The 20552-nt window shown below is 35.2% G+C and overlaps 6 protein-coding genes across 10 annotated transcripts; 4 read left to right on the top strand and 2 right to left on the bottom strand.

Moving 5' to 3' along the window:
- Positions 1-4: 4 nt before the first annotated feature.
- On the bottom strand, positions 5-1626 carry LOC108047989 (dolichyl-diphosphooligosaccharide--protein glycosyltransferase subunit 1). Its single transcript, XM_017128433.2, has 2 exons — positions 981-1626; positions 5-920 (listed from the first exon to the last, which is right to left on the bottom strand). Exons 1-2 carry the CDS (start codon positions 1564-1566, stop codon positions 130-132), a joined length of 1377 nt encoding a protein of 458 aa, XP_016983922.1. The 5' UTR covers positions 1567-1626; the 3' UTR covers positions 5-129.
- A 720-nt stretch (positions 1627-2346) lies between these two features.
- On the top strand, positions 2347-6452 carry LOC108047990. Of its 4 annotated transcripts, XM_044459747.1 has the most exons (8): positions 2359-2433; positions 2608-2713; positions 3092-3228; positions 3696-3841; positions 4036-4246; positions 4314-4425; positions 5055-5416; positions 5480-6452. In XM_044459747.1, the coding sequence occupies exons 3-8, from the start codon at positions 3162-3164 to the stop codon at positions 5725-5727; spliced, it is 1146 nt and encodes a 381-aa protein (XP_044315682.1). In that variant the 5' UTR covers positions 2359-2433; positions 2608-2713; positions 3092-3161; the 3' UTR covers positions 5728-6452. The 4 variants fall into 4 exon arrangements, with proteins under 4 accessions (XP_016983925.2, XP_044315682.1, XP_044315683.1 ...); XM_017128436.2 differs by having other exon boundaries at positions 2347-2625; XM_044459748.1 differs by lacking the exon at positions 2608-2713 and having other exon boundaries at positions 2360-2433.
- A 1178-nt stretch (positions 6453-7630) lies between these two features.
- On the top strand, positions 7631-10217 carry LOC108047988 (probable dolichyl pyrophosphate Man9GlcNAc2 alpha-1,3-glucosyltransferase). The gene is made up of 4 exons (XM_044460082.1): positions 7631-8344; positions 9278-9475; positions 9533-9692; positions 9747-10217. Exons 1-4 carry the CDS (start codon positions 7680-7682, stop codon positions 10149-10151), a joined length of 1428 nt encoding a protein of 475 aa, XP_044316017.1. The 5' UTR covers positions 7631-7679; the 3' UTR covers positions 10152-10217.
- A 392-nt stretch (positions 10218-10609) lies between these two features.
- LOC108047986 (lumican-like) lies at positions 10610-13598 on the top strand. 2 transcript variants are annotated; one of them, XM_017128431.2, is made up of 6 exons: positions 10610-10803; positions 11694-12230; positions 12297-12484; positions 12542-12636; positions 12795-12907; positions 12961-13598. In XM_017128431.2, the coding sequence occupies exons 1-6, from the start codon at positions 10690-10692 to the stop codon at positions 13390-13392; spliced, it is 1479 nt and encodes a 492-aa protein (XP_016983920.2). In that variant the 5' UTR covers positions 10610-10689; the 3' UTR covers positions 13393-13598. The 2 variants fall into 2 exon arrangements, with proteins under 2 accessions (XP_016983920.2, XP_016983919.2); XM_017128430.2 differs by having other exon boundaries at positions 11691-12230.
- A 226-nt stretch (positions 13599-13824) lies between these two features.
- Positions 13825-17367, top strand: LOC108047983 (insulin-like growth factor-binding protein complex acid labile subunit). Its single transcript, XM_044460081.1, has 6 exons — positions 13825-13953; positions 15588-16127; positions 16192-16379; positions 16441-16535; positions 16693-16805; positions 16859-17367. The coding sequence occupies exons 1-6, from the start codon at positions 13840-13842 to the stop codon at positions 17288-17290; spliced, it is 1482 nt and encodes a 493-aa protein (XP_044316016.1). The 5' UTR covers positions 13825-13839; the 3' UTR covers positions 17291-17367.
- Positions 17368-18599: 1232 nt separating this feature from the next.
- Positions 18600-20180, bottom strand: LOC108047984 (cyclin-dependent kinase 1). Its single transcript, XM_017128427.2, has 3 exons — positions 19949-20180; positions 18990-19493; positions 18600-18932 (listed from the first exon to the last, which is right to left on the bottom strand). The coding sequence occupies exons 1-3, from the start codon at positions 20095-20097 to the stop codon at positions 18692-18694; spliced, it is 894 nt and encodes a 297-aa protein (XP_016983916.1). The 5' UTR covers positions 20098-20180; the 3' UTR covers positions 18600-18691.
- Positions 20181-20552: the final 372 nt, after the last annotated feature.

The raw sequence follows: 20552 nt of genomic DNA, 5'->3' as shown, positions 1-20552 counted from the left end.
AGGATAATTTTGTTTGCAATTAAGAGCAAGCATTTTATTTGTTTCGTTTGTTATTGCAAAATATTTGATTCCATTTTATTTACTTTGTTATGATGAGAATAACTATGTTCAATGCAAATTATGATTTACTTATTCTTTATGCGCATGTGACGTTATTGAAAAGTCCAAACGTAGGAATACAATGGTGAACACAAAAATGATATAGATAAAGCCGCTAACCAGCAGAGGTTCCTGCAGCAGGGAAATCTTCGAGAAGCTATAGTAAAGCGTGAAGTCTGAAATATGGCTTTCGACCAAATTCGATTTGGAGAAAGAAACCACCGGGCGACCTGTAGTGTCCAGATAGGTGTGCACCAGTTCGTTTGGCAGTCTGCTTATCGAGTAGGGCGTCGAAAGGCGAATATCGCTAGATCCCTCGGGCAGAATAATCTTAACGGTGGCTTCATCGATGGCCATATTATCGTAAATGTGATCGATCAAGTGCATCTTCAGCTGGTATTTGTTGCCTTCGTTGAACATGTACTCGTAAGAGGGAACATTGTAGCCGAGTGTGTACTGGGTTTTCCAGCCGCCAAAGAGCGGAAACCGCGGGCGCAGCTCGAGTTCAATAAAGTCCCGACCGGAATTCATGTTGGAGGTCGAGATGTTGCCATTTGTGTCCCGGTAATATACGCCGGAGGCAGATGCCGGCAGGTAGGTTTTGTAGGATTTCAGGGCAGCCAGTCCGGAGCGACCTTCCTTCTGAAAATCGTATCGCGAAAACGATCCCTTCAACTTGGCTCCGGTGTGGGTCATCTGAATGGATTCCTGGACGGCAATGTTGCCCCAATGAGAGATCTCCAGGGTGCGCTCCAATGTGTTGACGGTGACAAAAGGCGATGAGTTCTCATAGTGAATAACGAGGGCGTCCTGGCTGAAGGCTAATATAGGGCAAACGTTAATATAAGGAGTTATAATAATTTTGTTTTCTATGAACCTACCTTCAGCGTTTTCATAGGGACCCAAAGTGATCTTGTTAGACGACACCGAAAAAGGCTTTACTTGGGTGTGCGACAAAATGTTCGAGGAGCTGAGCTTGACATTGGTTTTCTGGCTATTGGTTTTGTACTTCGAATAAAGGTGCAAGTTGCCCGTGTATTTTACAAATTGCTTGTCATTCTGCTTGATTTCCTCGGGGTGAGGCAGGATGCCCTTGGAGGCCACAGTCTCGACCAGGAAACTTTGCTTTGCATTAGCCTTGGGGAAGGTGAGCGTGAAACTCTGCTCGCCCTTCAGCGGATCGTTCTTCTTGATCTGCACATTCCTGTCGGCACTATCCTTAACCAATATGTATGCAAGGCTGGGCTCGGAAGCGAAAAACACGTATTCGACAATGGGTTTGCCGGCTGTGTCTTCCGCCGAAATTTTGGTTAAGGTTTTCACCAACTGCGAAGTTAGGTCGAGAGATCTTTCCACATTTGTGTTAACTATCTCCGCCTTTGCTTTGGATATGCAAAGCAATGCGCTTAGGGCCAGATAAATAATCAAATTTGTACCCATGCTCGCCTCGAATTTGGACACGTACATTAAAAAAAATATTAATGCGGTATGGAATATTTAGCACATTTCAAACCGGCAAAGCGTCACAGTGTGACCGTAGCATGTGTGAGAGAATATTCCAACGATTTAAAACCACAAATAGGGGTATTCCTAATAACCCGAATAAGTTTAGGGTAAATTATTATTTATTATGTTCATACACACATTTTTAAAAATATATTTACACATAGTTGACCTATGTGAGTTTTTCAAAGCAAAAAAAATTTGACCCATTTATTGTTGTATCTTATCTCGATTTTGTTAAAAATAATTTTAGAGTTAAGCTCTCAATACACAAAAATTATTCAAGTGTTCTTAATAAAAAATATTGATTACTTGTAAATTATTGTTTTCTTTTAGAAGCAATGAGGATAGAAAAAAGTTCAAGTTAAAGGTTTCTCTGTAACTAACCTAACCTAACTACTTTTTAACAGTCAGTTATCCAGCTTATTTCATTTCATTGTCAACCCTTAAAAATAAACTCATATGTATGTTTAAATACATATTTCGCAATTCGCGTTCATCTACGACAGATACTTCCTATTTTAATCCAATCAAATAAGTATTTACCCCACTTTAATGCAACTCATTCTATTCGTTATTCATAATGCCGCCTGCTGTAAATATGAATAATATTTAATAATTCCTGTCATCATCCCTTCGAATTTCGAGGAGCGCCGTTGAGTTTCCTTAAACACGCATATGCAATACAATTTGAGAGACCCACATAATGCGATTGCGTGAGTTATACGGACGGCGGTTTTTGCCGACTTCAATTTAGTCTACGATTGGCACTTCGAAAAAGAAGTTGTACTCGCCGGGGTCTTATTGCACTCCTCATTCTTGGGGAATCAAGTAAATTCGAATCAAAATTGTGCCACTTTCTCTGAACATACACACACTAACCACACATACTCTTGCGTATTTGCCAATATAATAAAAATGCAGTGAGAAAGTTGCGTTTTTGATGGTCAATACATACAATTTATATCAATTTACCTGTGTATCTGTATTTTCAAAAATATGTAGCTCTGAAAATATTCATATGTAAGCTTTATGATTGCATAAACAATTAGAATCGAAATGTGTATATACGCGAAGGGATTTGCCGAACTGTCAGTGCAAAAAGAAAAAAGTGAGTTTTCTTCCTTCATTTTCTGTGTATATGCATTTCCTCTAGAAACTCACGTAAATACATGAAGCTGTATCCGTGACATGTGTATTTTTATCCATAAATGTGTGCATGTGGATTTACATACAAACTTATAATACATAAGTGCAAGCAATTAAATACATCAATGTTTTGCACAAACATGAAATTTATTTAAAAAGTGATAAACGAATAAGGTTTTTTTCGTTTATAAATATTTTATATCTGAGAGATACAAATGCACACAAAGACTTACGGATATACGTAGGTGTATGCATCAGTATTTTTACAAATATTTTTAGAAATATATATGTATGTATGTACGAGTAAAAAGACACACATATAACATAAAGTTTGTTGCAGAAGGAAAATGTTTCGAGTATAAAGTTTAATTGCGAAGTAGACGAATTGTGGAGTGTCGAATTTGGGAATAATGGAACCGAAAAGATGGCATTTGCATTTATCATGTTTTTTGCTGCTCCTTAGTTCAACGTTTTCTGGTAAGTAAAAAATACAAGCTTTAAATGAAGCCTTTAGTTATATTAATCGCTTTTGCGCAATGTTGTATGCTATAAAAAACAAGGTTTTCTATTGTGTTACTTACATACATTAAGTAAAAACATTCGGTTGTTTTTATCTTTATTTTTAGCTATTGTACCATACTAATAGTATAATGTAATTTGTTTACGTTTTGAAACATAAAATATTACTGAGCAATTATTAGTACTTTGCAGTAAACAGTTTTATAAATAGTTTGCTCAACTTAAGAAAGTTTTTATGAATTATTGTTCGGTATTTGTGGAAGACGTCTATGACGTACATATCTTAAGTTGATAGCTTTTTAAACTTTTAGTTTTGGAACTATTAACTTCTAGTAAATTTATGACAAATATTGAAAGATAATTTTTTTCAAATACTGTCGTATTCTGAAATTATAAAAAATAAATAAATTAAAAAACCATTTTAGATGTCGGAAAAATCACGTCTTCACAAAATCACTTTGGAAATACTTTACAAAGCCAATTTAATACCAAAAACAATACTCGTGTTATTGCACAGAAAGGAGGACTTGCCATTTTACCCTGTGTGGTTAAAGTTAACTCCCCAGCTACGGTAAGAAATATCTCGTAATTTATTTATATATTTTTATTTCAGATAAATACAGGGGAGTATCCAGAAATGGGTTGATTTTGAAAATTTGAAACAAATTTGTTGGATACTTTTTTTAATATCCAGTAAAATGCTAATAAAATATAACGAAATGTTTTAATGTAATTATCTTAAAAACATGGCCTGAAATATTCCAGGTTTCTTGGATACGTAGGAAGGATTTTCAACTCCTGACCGTCGGGCTGTCCACCCATAGTAGTGACAAACGTTTTTTGGTCGAGCATACACGTCACATGGGCCATTGGTCTCTTAGAATTAAAGCTGTTAGAGAGGAAGATCGAGGGTTTTACGAATGTCAATTGTCAATTTATCCAACTCAGTCAATAGTTATAGAATTAAAAATTGTCGGTAAGTAAGAACAAGATTTTTACAAAAAAAACTTTAATAAAATGAAACAACTCTTTCAATTTAATAGAAGCGGTAGCGGAAATTTCAAGTGCTCCCGAACTTCACATTGATGAGACTTCCACTTTACGTCTAGAATGCAAACTGAAGCGAGCAACGGAAAATCCAGCATTTGTTTTCTGGTAGGAGCTTCTACAAAAACTAATATTTTTATTTTGTAACCATTTGTACAGCCTTTATTTTTGACCTTCGGTGTTGCAATTAAAGTTTAGTTTTTAGATTGATTAAAATTTAGAAATCGGTTACTGAATAAAATGTTTAGTTCTTGAATTGGACCAATCGTTTTCTTAGATAATATTACAGTTGTTCAAACATTGGTTTAACTGCTAGAACATTTGACAAGTGAATATATAAGCTATTTCGCTTATGGCGTTATATATTCAAAATAAAATTTTCCTTTGGCTTACAATTGTTATTATTGTGTCTAATTAATGCCTAACATCACAAAACATTATAACTACTTTTTAATTATCATTAAAAATAAAATGTTAGTGAAATCAGTTTTCAAAAAATAAAAAAAGTAATGCTAAAAAACTGATTACTTTTAAGAAAAGTAATGATAAAGAAAAACTTTGGAAAGCAGTATTAATAATGAAACAAATTCATTACTTTTGCAATTAATAAAAAACAATTCATTAATGAAAAGCTTTTAACTGTGCTAGAAGTTAGAATAGTGAATAAGAAAACAGCCTTTATTTATAAAGTATTGGAATGGTATTCAATAACAAATAATAAAATCTTAACTTTTTAGGTATCATGATAGTAAAATGATAAATTACGATTCACAAGGTGGATTCGTTGTGACGTCGATCGGGCAAAGTAACCCGCAAAGTGGGCAGATTTATAGGAGTTCCCCAGCGAACAAATCGCGCGTAACCATGCCAATGGAGTCCAATGGTGTTCTCAACAATATTCTTGGAAGTCCAGATAACTTCAAAGCACCCAATATGCCATCCTCAACTCCCTTTGTGCAACAACACCAGTCAGCTTATCTTCTTAATCCGTCAGTGAGTGTCCTCACTGTGAAACAAGTCAATTTTCGACATGCTGGTAATTATACTTGTGCTCCATCAAATGCCCGTCCGGCCAGCATAACTGTTCATGTGTTAAGAGGTAAGAGCTGGTCCTCTAGTTATATTCACCTATTTAAAATATTTTTCATACCTTTTGTAACAGGCGAGAAACCGGCGGCAATGCAACACGCCAATCGGAGTATTTTGGATTCTGAAAATAACGGCAATGGAACTTTTGGACTAATCACTTTGGGTGGACTGAATGGAACCACAAGCGTAGCGCTGACCGAAGGACTTTTGTACTTCTCTGTCATGTTCCTGCTAATAGGCGCGGTAGTAGTAGATCGATTCTCAATAGCAGTAACTCACAAGGTATTCGTAGCATTTATAATAGTCCTATTGCATAGCTGAAACTTATAGTTGATGGCATTTGGAATGGAGCAACTTCAATCATTCGAAAATATAAAATTGATATTTGTTTTAAAATAGAAGATGTAAATAGATCATTGACATACCATATTAAAAATGCGTAAGCATTCTAAGACACTTACGTACTCTAAGATTAAAATGTAAATAGACTTCCATTACATGCAATGTATTGAATTGAGAAATAAGAGAATTCATGAACTTGTTACCACATACTTATAAAATGCATCCTTATGTTAAGTCATAAGAGATAAAACACTGCAAATTTTAATGGTTAAAGTGGTACGATAAAATGTATGCTTAGATGTTCATATTTATTGACTGGTACTGACATTTTAATGTTACAAACAATGGAATTAGCGTAAAATAATGATAAAGCCATACAGATTTGTTACCTATTAACTCGAAACATTTGATCGTCACCTTTAAACTGTTATTCTGCTCAGTGTTCGATATTTAGTATATAGATTAATTTATGTAAGCACCTTTAGAAGTATGCTAATTCATATACTGTATGTACAACTGTAAATATATATTACTTTCGTGAGCGCTTACAAAGCTCCATTTGAATCCAAATGGGCACAAGTGCCAGTTTCGTTTTGTTTACCTTAAAATACGGAATAAAAAAACTTTAAAATTTAGTTGCAGACATAAAACGTTTTAAATAAACTGATCAATTTTAAGACACAATGCCAATCATTTTATTCGACTAAAACTAAACCCATTGTCTCGCAAATTTTTTATTTGTTACACTATTCCGTAATATGTAATTATAACTTTAGTCAGATTTTTTCAAAGCAGTGAAGAATTATATTAATTTATTTTATCAGGAACATCAGCCTGAACAAAGCCGTTTTGATGAAACAAGGATAAGCTTCTGTTAATTCTATTTTATTCAAAGTATCCATTTCAATATTTTTTTATTATTCTGATTAGAAAAAATATATTAAAATTAATTTAAGGTTTGTTTTTTTTTAATATTGCCGAAAACAATTTCAAAATCAAAAAGTTTCTAGTTTATTTAACTTTTATTAATATATTTTTGAGACAAGAGAAAAACAAATTTTATAATTGCTGGCGATAGTTTTAAAACAAAATACTGAAGTTAAACAAGTTTTTAGATTGCGATTAGTAAATTTGTTCTTTGTTCTTGTACTTAATATTTTATTTTTTTATACATATTTTTTTCTATTTATAATTATACCCGTTACTCGTAGAGTAAAAGGGTATATTGTATTCGTGCAAAAGTATGTAACAGCTAGAAGGAAGCGTTTCCGACCCTATAAAGTATATATATTCTTGTTCAGGATCACTAGCCGAGTCGATCTAGCCATGTCCGTCTGTCCGTCTCTCCGTCTGTCCGTCTGTCTGTCCGTCTGTCTGTCTGTCTGTCTGTCCGTATGAACGCTGAGATCTCGGAAACTATAAAAGCTAGAAGATTGGCATTTTGCATGTCGATTTTAGAGGTTCCTACGAGCGCAAGTTTGTTTCAAAAAGGTGCCACGCCCCCTTTAACGCCCACAATCGCTTATATACGATTTTAAAAATTTAAATATTTCGGAAAAGTAAAAATGCAGTTTTATTGTGTTTATCAATACCTATCGAAATGTAGAAGAAATTTTTCAAATCGGACCATTCGTTAAAAAGTTATGCGTGATCAAAGTTTCTATCTCCATCTCCCTCGCACTCCCTTTACCTGAGTAACGGGTATCTGATAGTCGGGGCACCCGACTATAGCGTTCTCTCTTGTTTATTATTTATTTTATCAGATTATAACGCTTTTTTGCTAGATCTCGTAAATGTATCGTCTCCATCTTAATAAGAAACATCGATATAACGACACATCGATATATGAAAACGATAGCAATATATATCGATAATTTAAATATTTATACTTCGCATAACCATCTTTAATGTAAAATGATAAGAAAAACAACATGAAATCCGAAATTTTGGCAACCGCTTTTTTGGGTTTGGCGGTTAGGTCAATAATCTCGCTGTATTCCTACTCGGGCTTTGATTCCCCGCCCATGCACGGGGACTACGAAGCCCAACGACATTGGCAGGAGATCACAGTGAATCTGGAAGTCGGCGAATGGTACACAAATAGCTCCAACAACGATTTATTGTACTGGGGCCTGGATTATCCGCCTCTGACCGCTTATCACAGCTATGTCCTGGGCCGAGTAGGCAAATCCATCGATCCCCGCTTTGTGGAGTTGCACGAGAGCAGGGGATTCCAATCGGGGGAGCACAAACGCTTCATGCGCGCAACAGTTGTGGCTGCTGACGTGCTCATCTACTTGCCGGCATTAGTGTACTTGGTCTTTTCCATAGATAAAGCCTTCCAAAGCAATGAGAAGCTGTTTCTATTCATGCTAACTGCAGCGTATCCTGGCCAAATACTGATTGACAATGGACACTTTCAATACAATAACATATCACTTGGCCTTGCTGCCGTGGCAGTTGCAGCTATTTTGCGTAAAAGATGGTACACTGCCTCGTTTTTCTTCACGTTGGCCCTAAACTACAAGCAAATGGAGTTGTATCACAGCCTGCCGTTCTTTGCATTTCTTTTGGGAGAATGTGTGGGGCAAAAAAGGTGGGTATTTAGTTAGAGATTGCTAAAATATATAATTTTAGAAGAAACTCCATTAAATAATAATAGTAAGTTTGACTCGTATTAAAAAATAATAGCTTCAAAACATCCGAAGAAAAAAACAAACTGGAGTCCTGCTTAAGTTGATTTAAAGTTTCCATTGAAATATATATCTAGTTGATCCTTTCACCGTATTTCTATACCGAATTGATTCATTAAATGAGGACATTTCATAGGCCGACCTAACCACTTTTAAAAAAATTTATTTAAGGGGAGCTTGGTTTAACTATTTCAAGATTCTTTTAGACATTGCTTTTTATACCCTTGCAGAGGGTATTATAATTTTGGTCAAAAGTGTGCAACGCAGTGAAGGAGACATCTCCGACCCTATAAAGTATATATATTCTTGATCAGGATCACCTCCTGAGTTGATATAGCCATGTCCGTCTGTCCGTCTGTCTGTTTCTACGCAAACTAGTCTCTCAGTTTTAAAGATATCGAATTGAAACTTTGCACACACACTTCTTTCCTTTGCACGCAGTATATAAGTCGGAACGCCCGGGATCGGCCGACTATATCCTATAGCTGTCATACAACTGGTTGATCGGAAATGCCATAACTTTGGTGTTTGTAAAGTTAGGAAGTTAAGATTTTCTATGGATTGTATTTTTGGCCAATTAATCCGACTTACCAAATTTCATAAGGATCGGCCGACTATATCCTATAGCTGCCATATAACTGGACGATTAAAAATGCCATAACTTTGGTGTTTTTAAAGTTAGGAAGTTGGGATTTTTTATGATAATTTTGAAGAATATAATTTACAAAGTATTCTGCAAGGGTATACCAACTTCGGCTCCGCCCGAAGTTAGCTTTCCTTTCTTGTTTAAACCATAAACCGTCAAAAATATCATTTTAATTTTATTTTATTTTTAGCTTTACTTCGTTTGCCGCTCGAATTTCAAAAATAGCAGCCATTGTTTTAATAACTTTTGCTGTTTTATGGCTCCCCTGGCTGGGATCCCTTCAAGCGGCGCTTCAGGTGTTACATCGTCTTTTTCCTGTGGCTCGAGGAGTTTTTGAAGACAAGGTGGCCAACGTTTGGTGTGCCGTAAACGTAGTTTGGAAATTGAAGTAGGCGGACTCACATAAAACTGACCTCCCCATAGTTATTAATATCATAAATTACAGAAAACATTTACTCAACGATCAAATGGCGCTCGTGTGCATTGGATGCACTTTAATTGCTGCGCTTCCCACGAATGTTCTGCTCTTTCGACAAAGAACTAAAACCGGATTTTTATTAGCTCTTTTTAACACAGCTTTGGCTTTCTTTCTGTTTTCCTTTCAAGTAAGTAACTTCAAGTTAAAATTGAAACTTTATGTACAACTATCCAATTTTAAGGTCCACGAAAAGACAATTTTACTGGCTGCTTTACCTTCCCTGTTCTTACTGAAATGGTGGCCCAACGAAATGGTTATTTTCCTTGAAGTTTCCGTATTTAGCATGTTGCCTCTTCTGACGAAAGATGAATTGCTGGTGCCTGCGTTAGTATCTACTGTGACTTTTCACTTAATATTCAAATGTTTTAACTCAAATGCAAAGCTTGATAACGAAAATTCATTGAAGTACCTTTCAAATATATCAAGCATTCTGATGATTTGCATTGTAGGAGCTGTTTTAACAATCCCAGCGCCATCGCGGTATCCTGATCTTTGGCCTTTAATTGTTTCTGTTTTAAGTTGTGGACACTTTTTGTTATTTTTTTTGTGGGGCAATTATCAACAATTTACCTGCAAGTTCAGTTAGCTTGTAAAGTACATATACTGTAAAAACTTCAAAGAAAAAAATACAAATTAGGTTAAAGAAATTTAACAAAACTGTTCCTATTTTGTTTTTGTCAATAATCGGGTTATGCATACATTCATATTTTTTGGCCTTAACTTAGTCACATCCAATATATAACGCTTTATTGTTATCTTATCATTGATTTAATCAATGTGCTTACACTATGAAAATAAAAATTGTAAATAAGTTTTAAAGTTACTTAGCGTTAAAATAATTTTAAAGACAGGACTTTTTTTAACACAATAAAAATTTTTTTGTGGTCGATCACACCTTAACAACTTACACAAAAAAAGTGCTATTAAATCTTCAACAAAAAACCGAACAAAATACGCTTTTGTTGGTTAGTGCTATTATTGCTTTGGAAGAGATAAGATAAAAACTCTGAACATATTAGGTGAATATTATATGTTGGGCTTTGAGCGCTTGTTAGTCATGTACATTTAATCGGTCGGTGAACAAGTCAAAAATTTTGTCGTTTATCCGTAGAATTTTACTAAATATGAATTTAACAAAATCAGCTATTTTAGCTGTGACGATTCTTTGGATCGTTGTGGGCCAAGTTACTTGCCAAACGAAAGACGAATCTACAACCACAAGCCCTGAATCGCCAAAGGTATATGTATATAATATATATTATTCATTGGGAAAAGTTTTGAAGTCCTAAGCTAGCCCATATTAATCGCATATATAAAGAGGAATGTGTAATTATTACCTTTTTTTTCATTTTTGTGAATGCAAGTTAAAAGTTTATAATGACGCTATCATCGAGATAAGATCCCGGTAGGAATGAAAAATCGGAAGCAGAAGTTTTTATACGCTTTACGCTTTAAAGCTGTTGTCATTTAAAAATTGTCCGATTTTATAAAACTATACAAACCTTTCTTAAATCGTTTAACTCTTTATATTTTGGTACAAGTGATGTTCAAGAATATAATTTACAGAGTCGGGGATTTCTCTTTCACTGCGTTGCAAAGTTTTGACCTAAATTATTATACCTTCTAAGAGTGTATAAAAAGACTATCAAAACGCGATAAGAAAAAGGTATTGCAAAGGTGAAATGATAAGGATGACTAAAACAAAAGTACAAGCCTTTTCCGTAAAGCTTGGTATTATACGCAAAAAAAAACGTTGAAAGGAAATAACCACATTTTTGAATATAGATTTTCTTTGGTATAGAGATAATTTCTACTCTTGACTTCTTGCATTTTTGTTGTTAAAAGAAGTTATTACACCAGGAGGAGTCAAAAATCACCAAACTTTGATGACCGTCTAAGTATATGGACAAAGCCTGATGACTTGATTTATTAATTTTAAATTAAACTGCTTAAGTTCTTGACTTAATGATTTACGAAACTAGCATTATTTCTAGTTTAATAATATAATAATGACAATAAATAGCCCGAAAATAACGTATTTGAGTCCAAGTGTTTTGTTATGTTAATAGGGTATACCCTTAGGAATTAAGGAAAAAAATTATTAATTGTACTTTTATTTATTCAGCAGAAAACTGATGTAAAGCAGAGCAAACTTTGTAAAAAATGCATTTGCGATTTCGAAAACAGTTTACTCGATTGCTCCGAGAAACTTCAGGAATGGCTGTCTACCGAGGAATGGGAAGTTCTAACCAACGGAGATTTTGTGTTCAAAACCATCAACCTAGAGCACAACAACTTAACTAGCATTTCGATTCTACCAAAGTACGATGTAGAAAACTTGTACTTGGCAAATAACCAAATAGATTCGATTGCTGTGGGGGCCTTTCAGAATTTGACTGAGCTAACCGTCCTCGATTTGTCCCATAACCGATTGACCTCGAAAGTTCTAATACCGGATGTTTTTAAAGGACCTTATAGTGTCAATGATTTTGAGCCGCTAGGAAAATTGAAAACGCTTAATTTGGGTTACAATGATCTGCATAGCTTGGATGCAGATTTGTTTGAACACATTCGCTATCTTGAGGAGCTAGTTCTCTGCAAAAACAGTTTTCACCTTATTGATCAACTTTCAGAAACAGCCATTTCCGGATTATTATCATTGAAGGTATGCAAAATCTTTATTATATTTCTAAAAAAAACTTGGTCTAATTTTTTAAATTTTTTATACTAGACTTTAGATGTTTCGTATATGGAAATTGATGACTTGCCGGACACAATTCTTCATGGACCCCGAGATCTTGATACCCTGATAGCAGCTGGAAATCTATTTAAGCATTTGCCAAAGGCCTTGGAACGTGCCACAAACTTGACAAGCCTTGTTTTGAATGAAAACCCCATTGAAAGTCTAGTTGGAGATAAGTAAGATTTTATCATTGCGTTTTGATCAAATTATAATTGAAAAACTTATTTAAACAGCGTATTTCCACCCTTGACCAAATTGAACCATCTGAGTATGACCTTCATGACAAAGTTGTACAAAATAGGACCTGGAGCATTTAGTGAATTACAAAGTAAGTAAAATGGTTAGGTAAATAAATCAACAATACATCTTTAAAATTAAATCAGAACATAAGAAAAGTTAACTTTAAAGAAAAAATTGTATTGAAGATAAGATTCACTTTTAATTCTCTTAATTCTTTCGAAAACCAAACTATTTCCTTTTTACAAGGTCTGACCGAACTGATATTGTCTGATAACAAATTTCTAAACGAAATTGATGAGGAGGCTTTGTCAAAAAACGTAACTGGAGGCCAATACTTGGACTATCCGCCCCTGGAAAAGGTACTTAAGAAAAAGCATCAACAATTAAGCTGTATTAAATATATAATTTGTAGGTATACTTGAATAATTGCAACATGACGACTCTGCCAAGACCTCTACTTGTGCGGTGGGATAAACTCAAAGCGCTTGACCTTAGATTCAATCCGTGGACTTGTGACGCTTCTAACGATTACTTGATCAACGTTTTAATAGATCAAGTCAACAAAACCACACAGGTTCTGGCTAAAAATGTCCAGTGCGCAAATCCAGATACGTTGAAGGGCGTGGAAGTATTAAGAGTGGCAAATGAACACTTGGTAGAAAGTTCAAGCGGAAGTCTAATCTGGGTTGGACTACTGGTCGTTTTGCTAATTGCCGTGCCAACTATCCTCGGCGCCTACGTGATGAAGAGACGCGGCTGCTTCGGAGTCTTTAGACGCCATGACAGCGTAGCTGACCGTGCTCTCTATAATAGGACAAGTTTCAATGAAGATTTCCATATTTAATTTTAGTTTTGAGTTGGTATTAAAGTTATCATTAAAAACAAAAAGGGATAAGCTGACCTCACACCTGATAGGCCCGTGCTAAGCTAGTGCCTAAAACAATAATACAAATTAACTTATATTTTTACTTCTGTCTGAACATACAAACCTAACTTAAATCAAACCCTGTTTCAAAATTGTAAATAAATTTTCTAAAAACCATGTTGTAACTATGTTGTATGTATGTGTTGCGATAAGCCTTTAAACGAATTCCGTTTTTTCTCTCCCCCCGCCTTGGCAATCGTAAAAAAAAAATGTTCGGCCCACATGCCCCATCTACAATACATACATATATTATTATAATCTTGATGAATTCCAGAATAGGGATTTCTGCGCTTGGCAGTCATGTACACTTAATCGGCTGGTGAACAATCCATAAAATTGGTCGTTTTCGGAAGAATTTTACTAAATATGAATTTAACAAGATCAGCTATTTTAGCTGCGACAATTATTTGCATCGTTGTGGGCCACGTTAATTGTCAGGCGAAAAACGAAACTAGTAGCGCAAAACCAGAATCGCCAAAGGTAATGTATATAAACAAGAATTAAATATAAACAAATATAAAACAAAATAAAAAATTCAGCCTTTTGGGGCATTTCAAAAATGTTATGATGTGACATCTGCCGAACCGGAAGTGCAAACACACAAGCGGAACCACATTTTCAAATGTGCAGTGACGTCATATTTATCTAAAGTAATCGTACAAATAAATTTGTAGTGCTGTTTTGACATATTCCGCCAAATAACCGACAAACTGATTACTAAGTCAGACGCACATTGCTTAAGAATAGAATATATACATAGATTCCTTATAGGGTCGGAAACGCTTTCTTCTACCTGGTACATACTTTCCAACGAATACAATATACGCGCTTCTACTCTACGAGTAACGTGTATCAAAGTATTCCTCGTTTGGTAAAGTTTTAAAGTCCAAAGATAGCCCATATTAACTTATAAAAATAATTTTTTAAAATGGTATTCAAAGATTTTGTTGATTTATTTGGGAACGTGTAATTTTTAACGCTTTTCTTTTTTGTGAATGCAAGTTTAGAGTTTGTAATGACTGAAGTTTAGTCTAGTATTTGTGGGAGTTTTGCTTACATGGAGCACTTCAAGAGCAAACCGTTTGTTGAAAGATTCTGACCCATGCAAAGTTTGGTATGTGTCTGGTGACCGCACAGTGGCAACAAGATCGGTTTTTTCAAAAAACCAACTAAAATATTTTATTAATTATAAAGAGTAGACTAATTAAACCCATAAATAACCGACACAATGAATTCCAGTTTGTGCAATTTAATGATAAACTTTTATATTTGGCATTATAGGCAGCAAGCGTTTTTATACCCTTGCAGAGGGTATTATAATTTTGGTCAAAAGTGTGCAACGCAGTGAAGGAGACATCTCCGACCCTATAAAGTATATATATTCTTGATCAGGATCACCTCCTGAGTTGATATAGCCATGTCCGTCTGTCCGTCTGTCTGTCCGTCTGTCTGTTTCTACGCGAACTAGTCTCTCAGTTTTGAAGATATCGAATTGAAACTTTGCACCCACCCTTCTTTCCTTTGCACGCAGTATATAAGTCGGAACGGCCGGGATCGGCCGACTATATCCTATAGCTGCCATATAACTGATTGATCGGAAATGCCATAACTCTGCTGTTTGTTAAGTTAGGAAGTTGGGACTCTCTATGGGTATTATATTTGGCCAATCAATCCGACGTACCAAATTTCATAAGGATCGGCCGACTATATCTTATAGCTGCTATATAACTGATTGATCGGAAATGCCATAACTTTGGTGTTTGTTAAGTTAGGAAGTTGGGATTTTCTATGGGTTATATATTTGGCCAATTAATCCGACCTACCAAATTTCATAAGGATCGGACGACTATATCTTATAGCTGCCATATAACTGATTGATCGGAAATGCCATAACTTTGGTGTTTTTAAAGTTAGGAAGTTGGGATTTTTTATGAGTATTAAGAATGCATCATATGAATTATTTTGGAGAACATAATTTGCAGAATATTCTGCAAGGGTATTTCAACTTCGGCTCCGCCCGAAGTTAGCTTTCCTTTCTTGTTTTATGTTAAAAAGGTATAAGTTTAATAATAAAATAAAACAAAGATATTTATTAATTCTATCCTTATTTGCAGGAGAAAACTAATGTAAAGCAGAGCAAACTTTGTAAAAAATGCATTTGCGATTTCAAAAACAGTTTACTCGATTGCTCCGAGAAACTTCAGGAATGGCTGTCTACCGAGGAATGGGAAGTTCTAACCAACGGAAATTTTGTGTTCAAAACCATCAACCTAGAGCACAACAACTTAACTAGCATTTCGATTCTACCAAAGTACGATGTAGAAAACTTGTACTTGGCAAACAACCAAATAGATTCGATTGCTGTGGGGGCCTTTCAGAATTTGACTGAGCTAACCGTCCTCGATTTGTCCCATAACCGATTGACCTCGAAAGTTCTAATACCGGATGTTTTTAAAGGACCTTATAGTGTCAATGATTTTGAGCCGCTAGGAAAATTGAAAACGCTTAATTTGGGTTACAATGATCTGCATAGCTTGGATGCAGATTTGTTTGAACACATTCGCTATCTTGAGGAGCTAGTTCTCTGCAAAAACAGTTTTCACCTTATTGATCAACTTTCAGAAACAGCCATTTCCGGATTATTATCATTGAAGGTATGCAAAATCTTTATTATATTTCTAAAAAAAAAAATGGTATAATTTTTTTAATTTTTTATAGACCTTAGATGTTTCGTATATGGAAATTGAAGACTTGCCGGGCACAATTCTTCATGGACCCCGAGATCTTGATACCCTGATAGCAGCTGGAAATCTTTTTAAGCATTTGCCAAAGGCCTTGGAACGTGCCACAAACTTGACAAGCCTTGTTTTGAATGAAAACCCCATTGAAAGTCTAGTTGGAGATAAGTAAGAAGGATTTTATCATTACGTTTTGATCAAATTATAATTGAAAAACTTGTTCAAATAGCGTATTTCCACCCTTGACCAAATTGAACCATCTGAGTATGACCTTCATGACAAAGTTGTACAAAATAGGACCTGGAGCATTTAGTGAATTACAAAGTAAGTAAAATGGTTAGGTAATTAAATCAACAATACATCTTTAAAATTAAAATAGAACATAAGAAAATTAACTTTAAAGAAAAAATTGTATTAAAGTTAAGATTCACTTTTAATTCTCTTAATACTTTCGAAAACGAAACTATTTCTTTTTTACTAGGTCTGACCGAACTGATATTGTCTGATAACAAATTTCTAAACGAAATTGATGAGGAGGCTTTGTCAAAAAACGTAACTGGAGGCCAATACTTGGACTATCCGCCCCTGGAAAAGGTACTTAAGAAAAAGCATCAACAATTAAGCTGTATTAAATATATAATTTGTAGGTATACTTGAATAATTGCAACATGACGACTCTGCCAAAACCTCTACTTGTGCGGTGGGATAAACTCAAAGCGCTTGACCTTAGATTCAATCCGTGGACTTGTGACGCTTCTAACGATTACTTGATCAACGTTTTGATAGATCATGTCAACAAAACCACACAGGTTCTGGCTAAAAATGTACAGTGCGCAAGTCCAGACAGGTTGAAGGGCGTGGAAGTATTAAGAGTGGCAAATGAACACTTGGTAGAAAGTTCAAGCGGAAGTCTAATATGGGTTGGACTACTGGTCGTTTTGCTAATTGCAGTGCCAACTATCCTCGGCGCCTACGTGATGAAAAGACGCGGCTGCTTCGGAGTCTTTAGACGCCATGACAGCGTAGCTGTCCGTGCTCTCTATAATAGGACAAGTTTCAATGAAGACTTCCATATTTAATTTTAGTTTTGAGTTGGTATTAAAGTTATCATTAAAAACAAAAAGGGATAAGCTGACTCCACACCTGATAGGCCCTTGCTAAGTTAGTGTACCTGACCGTGGTTTTTATTCTAGTTTCGATGAGGAGGTTCATAATTTAATTTCGTTTGAAAATTATGTTATAATTAAAAACAATAAAGAATGAGCTGACTCCACTCTCATCCCTATTAAAAAACAAGAGAGAACGCTATAGTCGAGTGCCTCGACTATTAGATACCCGTTACTCAGCTTAACAACTTAATATAAATATGCCTTCTTGTATGTTTTTCGCCGCTCGAATTAGCACCTTGGCCAGCTGTTCCAAAGTCATCCGTTAGATGGCGCTATTGAAAAGGCGGAAATGTAGGCGCTAGCCAGGCTTAAGCGTTAATGGGTTTTTGGGCGTTAGAGTGGGCGTGGCAAACTTTTATTGGGCCAATCGAAAGGTATTGACGAAACAAATACATATCAATTAAAATTTTCATAATAGCATCAAAACTGTGTCCACAGCTTGTGACTTGTGGGCGTCAGAGGGGGCGTGGCACTATTTTGAAACAAATACATGCAAAATGCCAATCTTCTAGCTTTTATAGTTTCCGAGATCTCAGCGTTCATACGGACAGACAGACAGACGGACAGACGGACATGGCTAGATCAACTCGGCTAGTGATCCTGAACAAGAATATATATACTTTATAGGGTCGGAAACGCTTCCTTCTACCTGTTACATACTTTTGCACGAACTCTACGAGTAACGGGTATAATTAAGCCTGACAGGAGCTTGCTAAGCTTGCGTCAAAAACAATCATTCAATATAACATTCTGTCCCTCGATCGACTTATTTTTCCTTCTGTCTGAATCAACGAATCTAACTCAAATGTAACCGTTTCAAAATAAGTACACAAAAAATATAAATTAGTATACAAAAAAAACTGCAGCCTTCTTGTGTCACACAAAACTTTTAATAAATTAAAATCACGTAAAGTACTGAGCATATTATTTTATAGAACCAAGGATCGAAAATGGAATTAAAATTCCTCCAAAAAATTATGGGACTACGCCTGTACCGAGTGATATTATAACGAAAATAAAACTAAATTAAATGATTTATTATAGGAAATAATACCAAAGCATAAAATTGTTTAAATAGTAGAGGTTGAAAAATTAAAGCACTTATAAAAATAAAAGTAACTTACCATCTATAGTCATCTTTGTTGAGATAAATCAGAATGCCAAACCACCAAAAATTGTAGACAACTGGAACCCAAGTTCATAAATTAACCAAACTCAGTTTGTTTTACACCCTTATTTTTATTTTACAGCTACTTTGCTTTAGTTAAAATTTCCAGTTTTCTTGTTTATAAATGTAAATAGAGTCAAACGTTAATTTCGAACTAAGCCCGATTGAAAGCCATGGAAATATGGGTGTTCCAAAATATCCTTGGCGGAAATGCGATGAACCGGATCATAGATTAACATACTTTGAATGAGATTAACGCCGTTGGCATCGAGATTCTTCAACTGGTTGGTCAACTGGTTGGTGGACCAGCATGGAAAAGTGTTCTTGTAGTCGGGAAGCGATGTAACCCCTGGCCAAATATCCTCGGTGGGTGTTTTGAGAATTCTGCCACCAAATAGTGTTTTTATCAACTAAAAAGTAAAAGATATCGCTTGTAGTTACCTGAACATTCTGAATAACTGATCGATTTCCGAGTCTCCCTGAAATAGAGGCTTTCTCGTTGCCATTTCTGCAAATATACACCCAATAGACCAGATATCGACGGGACAGGAATATCGGGGTGACCCCAAAAGCACCTCCGGAGCCCTGTACCACAAAGTCACAATCTCGTGGGTATAAATTCGCACTGGAATGCCAAAGGATCGGCCAAGACCAAAGTCTGCAACTTTAATAAGGCCATTCTTGTCGATCAGCAAATTCTGGGGCTTCAGATCGCGGTGAAGAACTCTGCGACGATGGCAGAATAGAATGGCGCTGGTTATTTGGTACAAATAGCTTCGAACCAATTCACTCTCCATATGCTTATCAACTGGCAGCGAGTCCATGTATTTTTTGAGATCCATCGATAGGAATTCAAAGATCAAGTATATGCGATTCTCCTCCATTAAAACATCTTCCAAACAGACAATGTTTTTATGTTTCAACTCCTTGAGCAACGAAATTTCCCTATAGGAAAAGTATAGGATATATAAATATGAGAATCGATTTATTTATCAAAAAGATCTTAATATGCGAAAATCTTGAAAAAAAAAACTTTAAGCTCTTACATAAAATAAACACTTTTTAAAGTTTAATGTAATAAAGGCAAAAAGGCTGTGTATATGAAATAATATACACACATATGTAACATGTCCGCATAGAAAGTATAATGAACACACATCCAGACATATGTATGATGTACGCTCATCTTATGTACATATGCTTGTCCGGTAGTTATGCTAGAGTTTACATAGTACAATTATGAGCGGGGTGTATGGAAACCCATACTAGGTTGAAGAACCAGCGGCGATATTAGCCATATGTTTTATGTTGATAACTAGTTTCTAATATTAACTTTAAATAAATTGTAGGATGTGTCTAATGCAATGTGAGGCTTTGGCATCTAAGCCGGGTCCATTTACCTTATTGCTGTCGAAGGAACGCCTTCGTCGTCCGACTCCAAGCGAATTTTCTTCATTGCCACAATTTGGCCCGTAAGGCGATTGCGACCTTTGTACACGACGCCATATGTGCCCTCGCCAATCTTTTCAATTTTTTCAAAATCCTCCATTATTTGTAAAACTATTTGCAAGCCACAGACTTTTAAATTAGCGCGTTTTTGACGTATATGTTATAATATTGCCAGACTGTACAATGTGGAATAGCAGGGGGAGCTAAGTTGTCATTTTTTTTATCATTTGGAACGTGAGAAAAAAACTAGGCCCGTGTGGCCTGTTAATAATTACATTTAAATTTTGTTTAAAAATTTTAATTTATAAAATATACTGAAACCTGAGTTAAGAACGCAGCAATTTAAACTTTTGTTTTTCATATTTTAATTTTCGAAAATTTATTTAAGCTTAATTTTTATCCGAAGAAAGGACACCAGCGTATCAAGTGAGATTTAATAAGAAAAACATTTGAATATTTAGTTAAAATTATTAAATAGATCATTCCAACTGAGTTTGATTTAAGCAGATTTTAGTAAAACTTCAAATATTGAAATTATTTTATAAAATTCTTTTA

Source organism: Drosophila rhopaloa, unplaced genomic scaffold (assembly GCF_018152115.1).
Source record: "Drosophila rhopaloa isolate 14029-0021.01 unplaced genomic scaffold, ASM1815211v1 contig_2, whole genome shotgun sequence".
Lineage (NCBI taxonomy): Eukaryota > Metazoa > Arthropoda > Insecta > Diptera > Drosophilidae > Drosophila > Drosophila rhopaloa.
The sequence above is the reverse complement of the archived record's forward strand: the minus strand, read 5'-3'. Positions and strand labels throughout refer to the sequence as shown.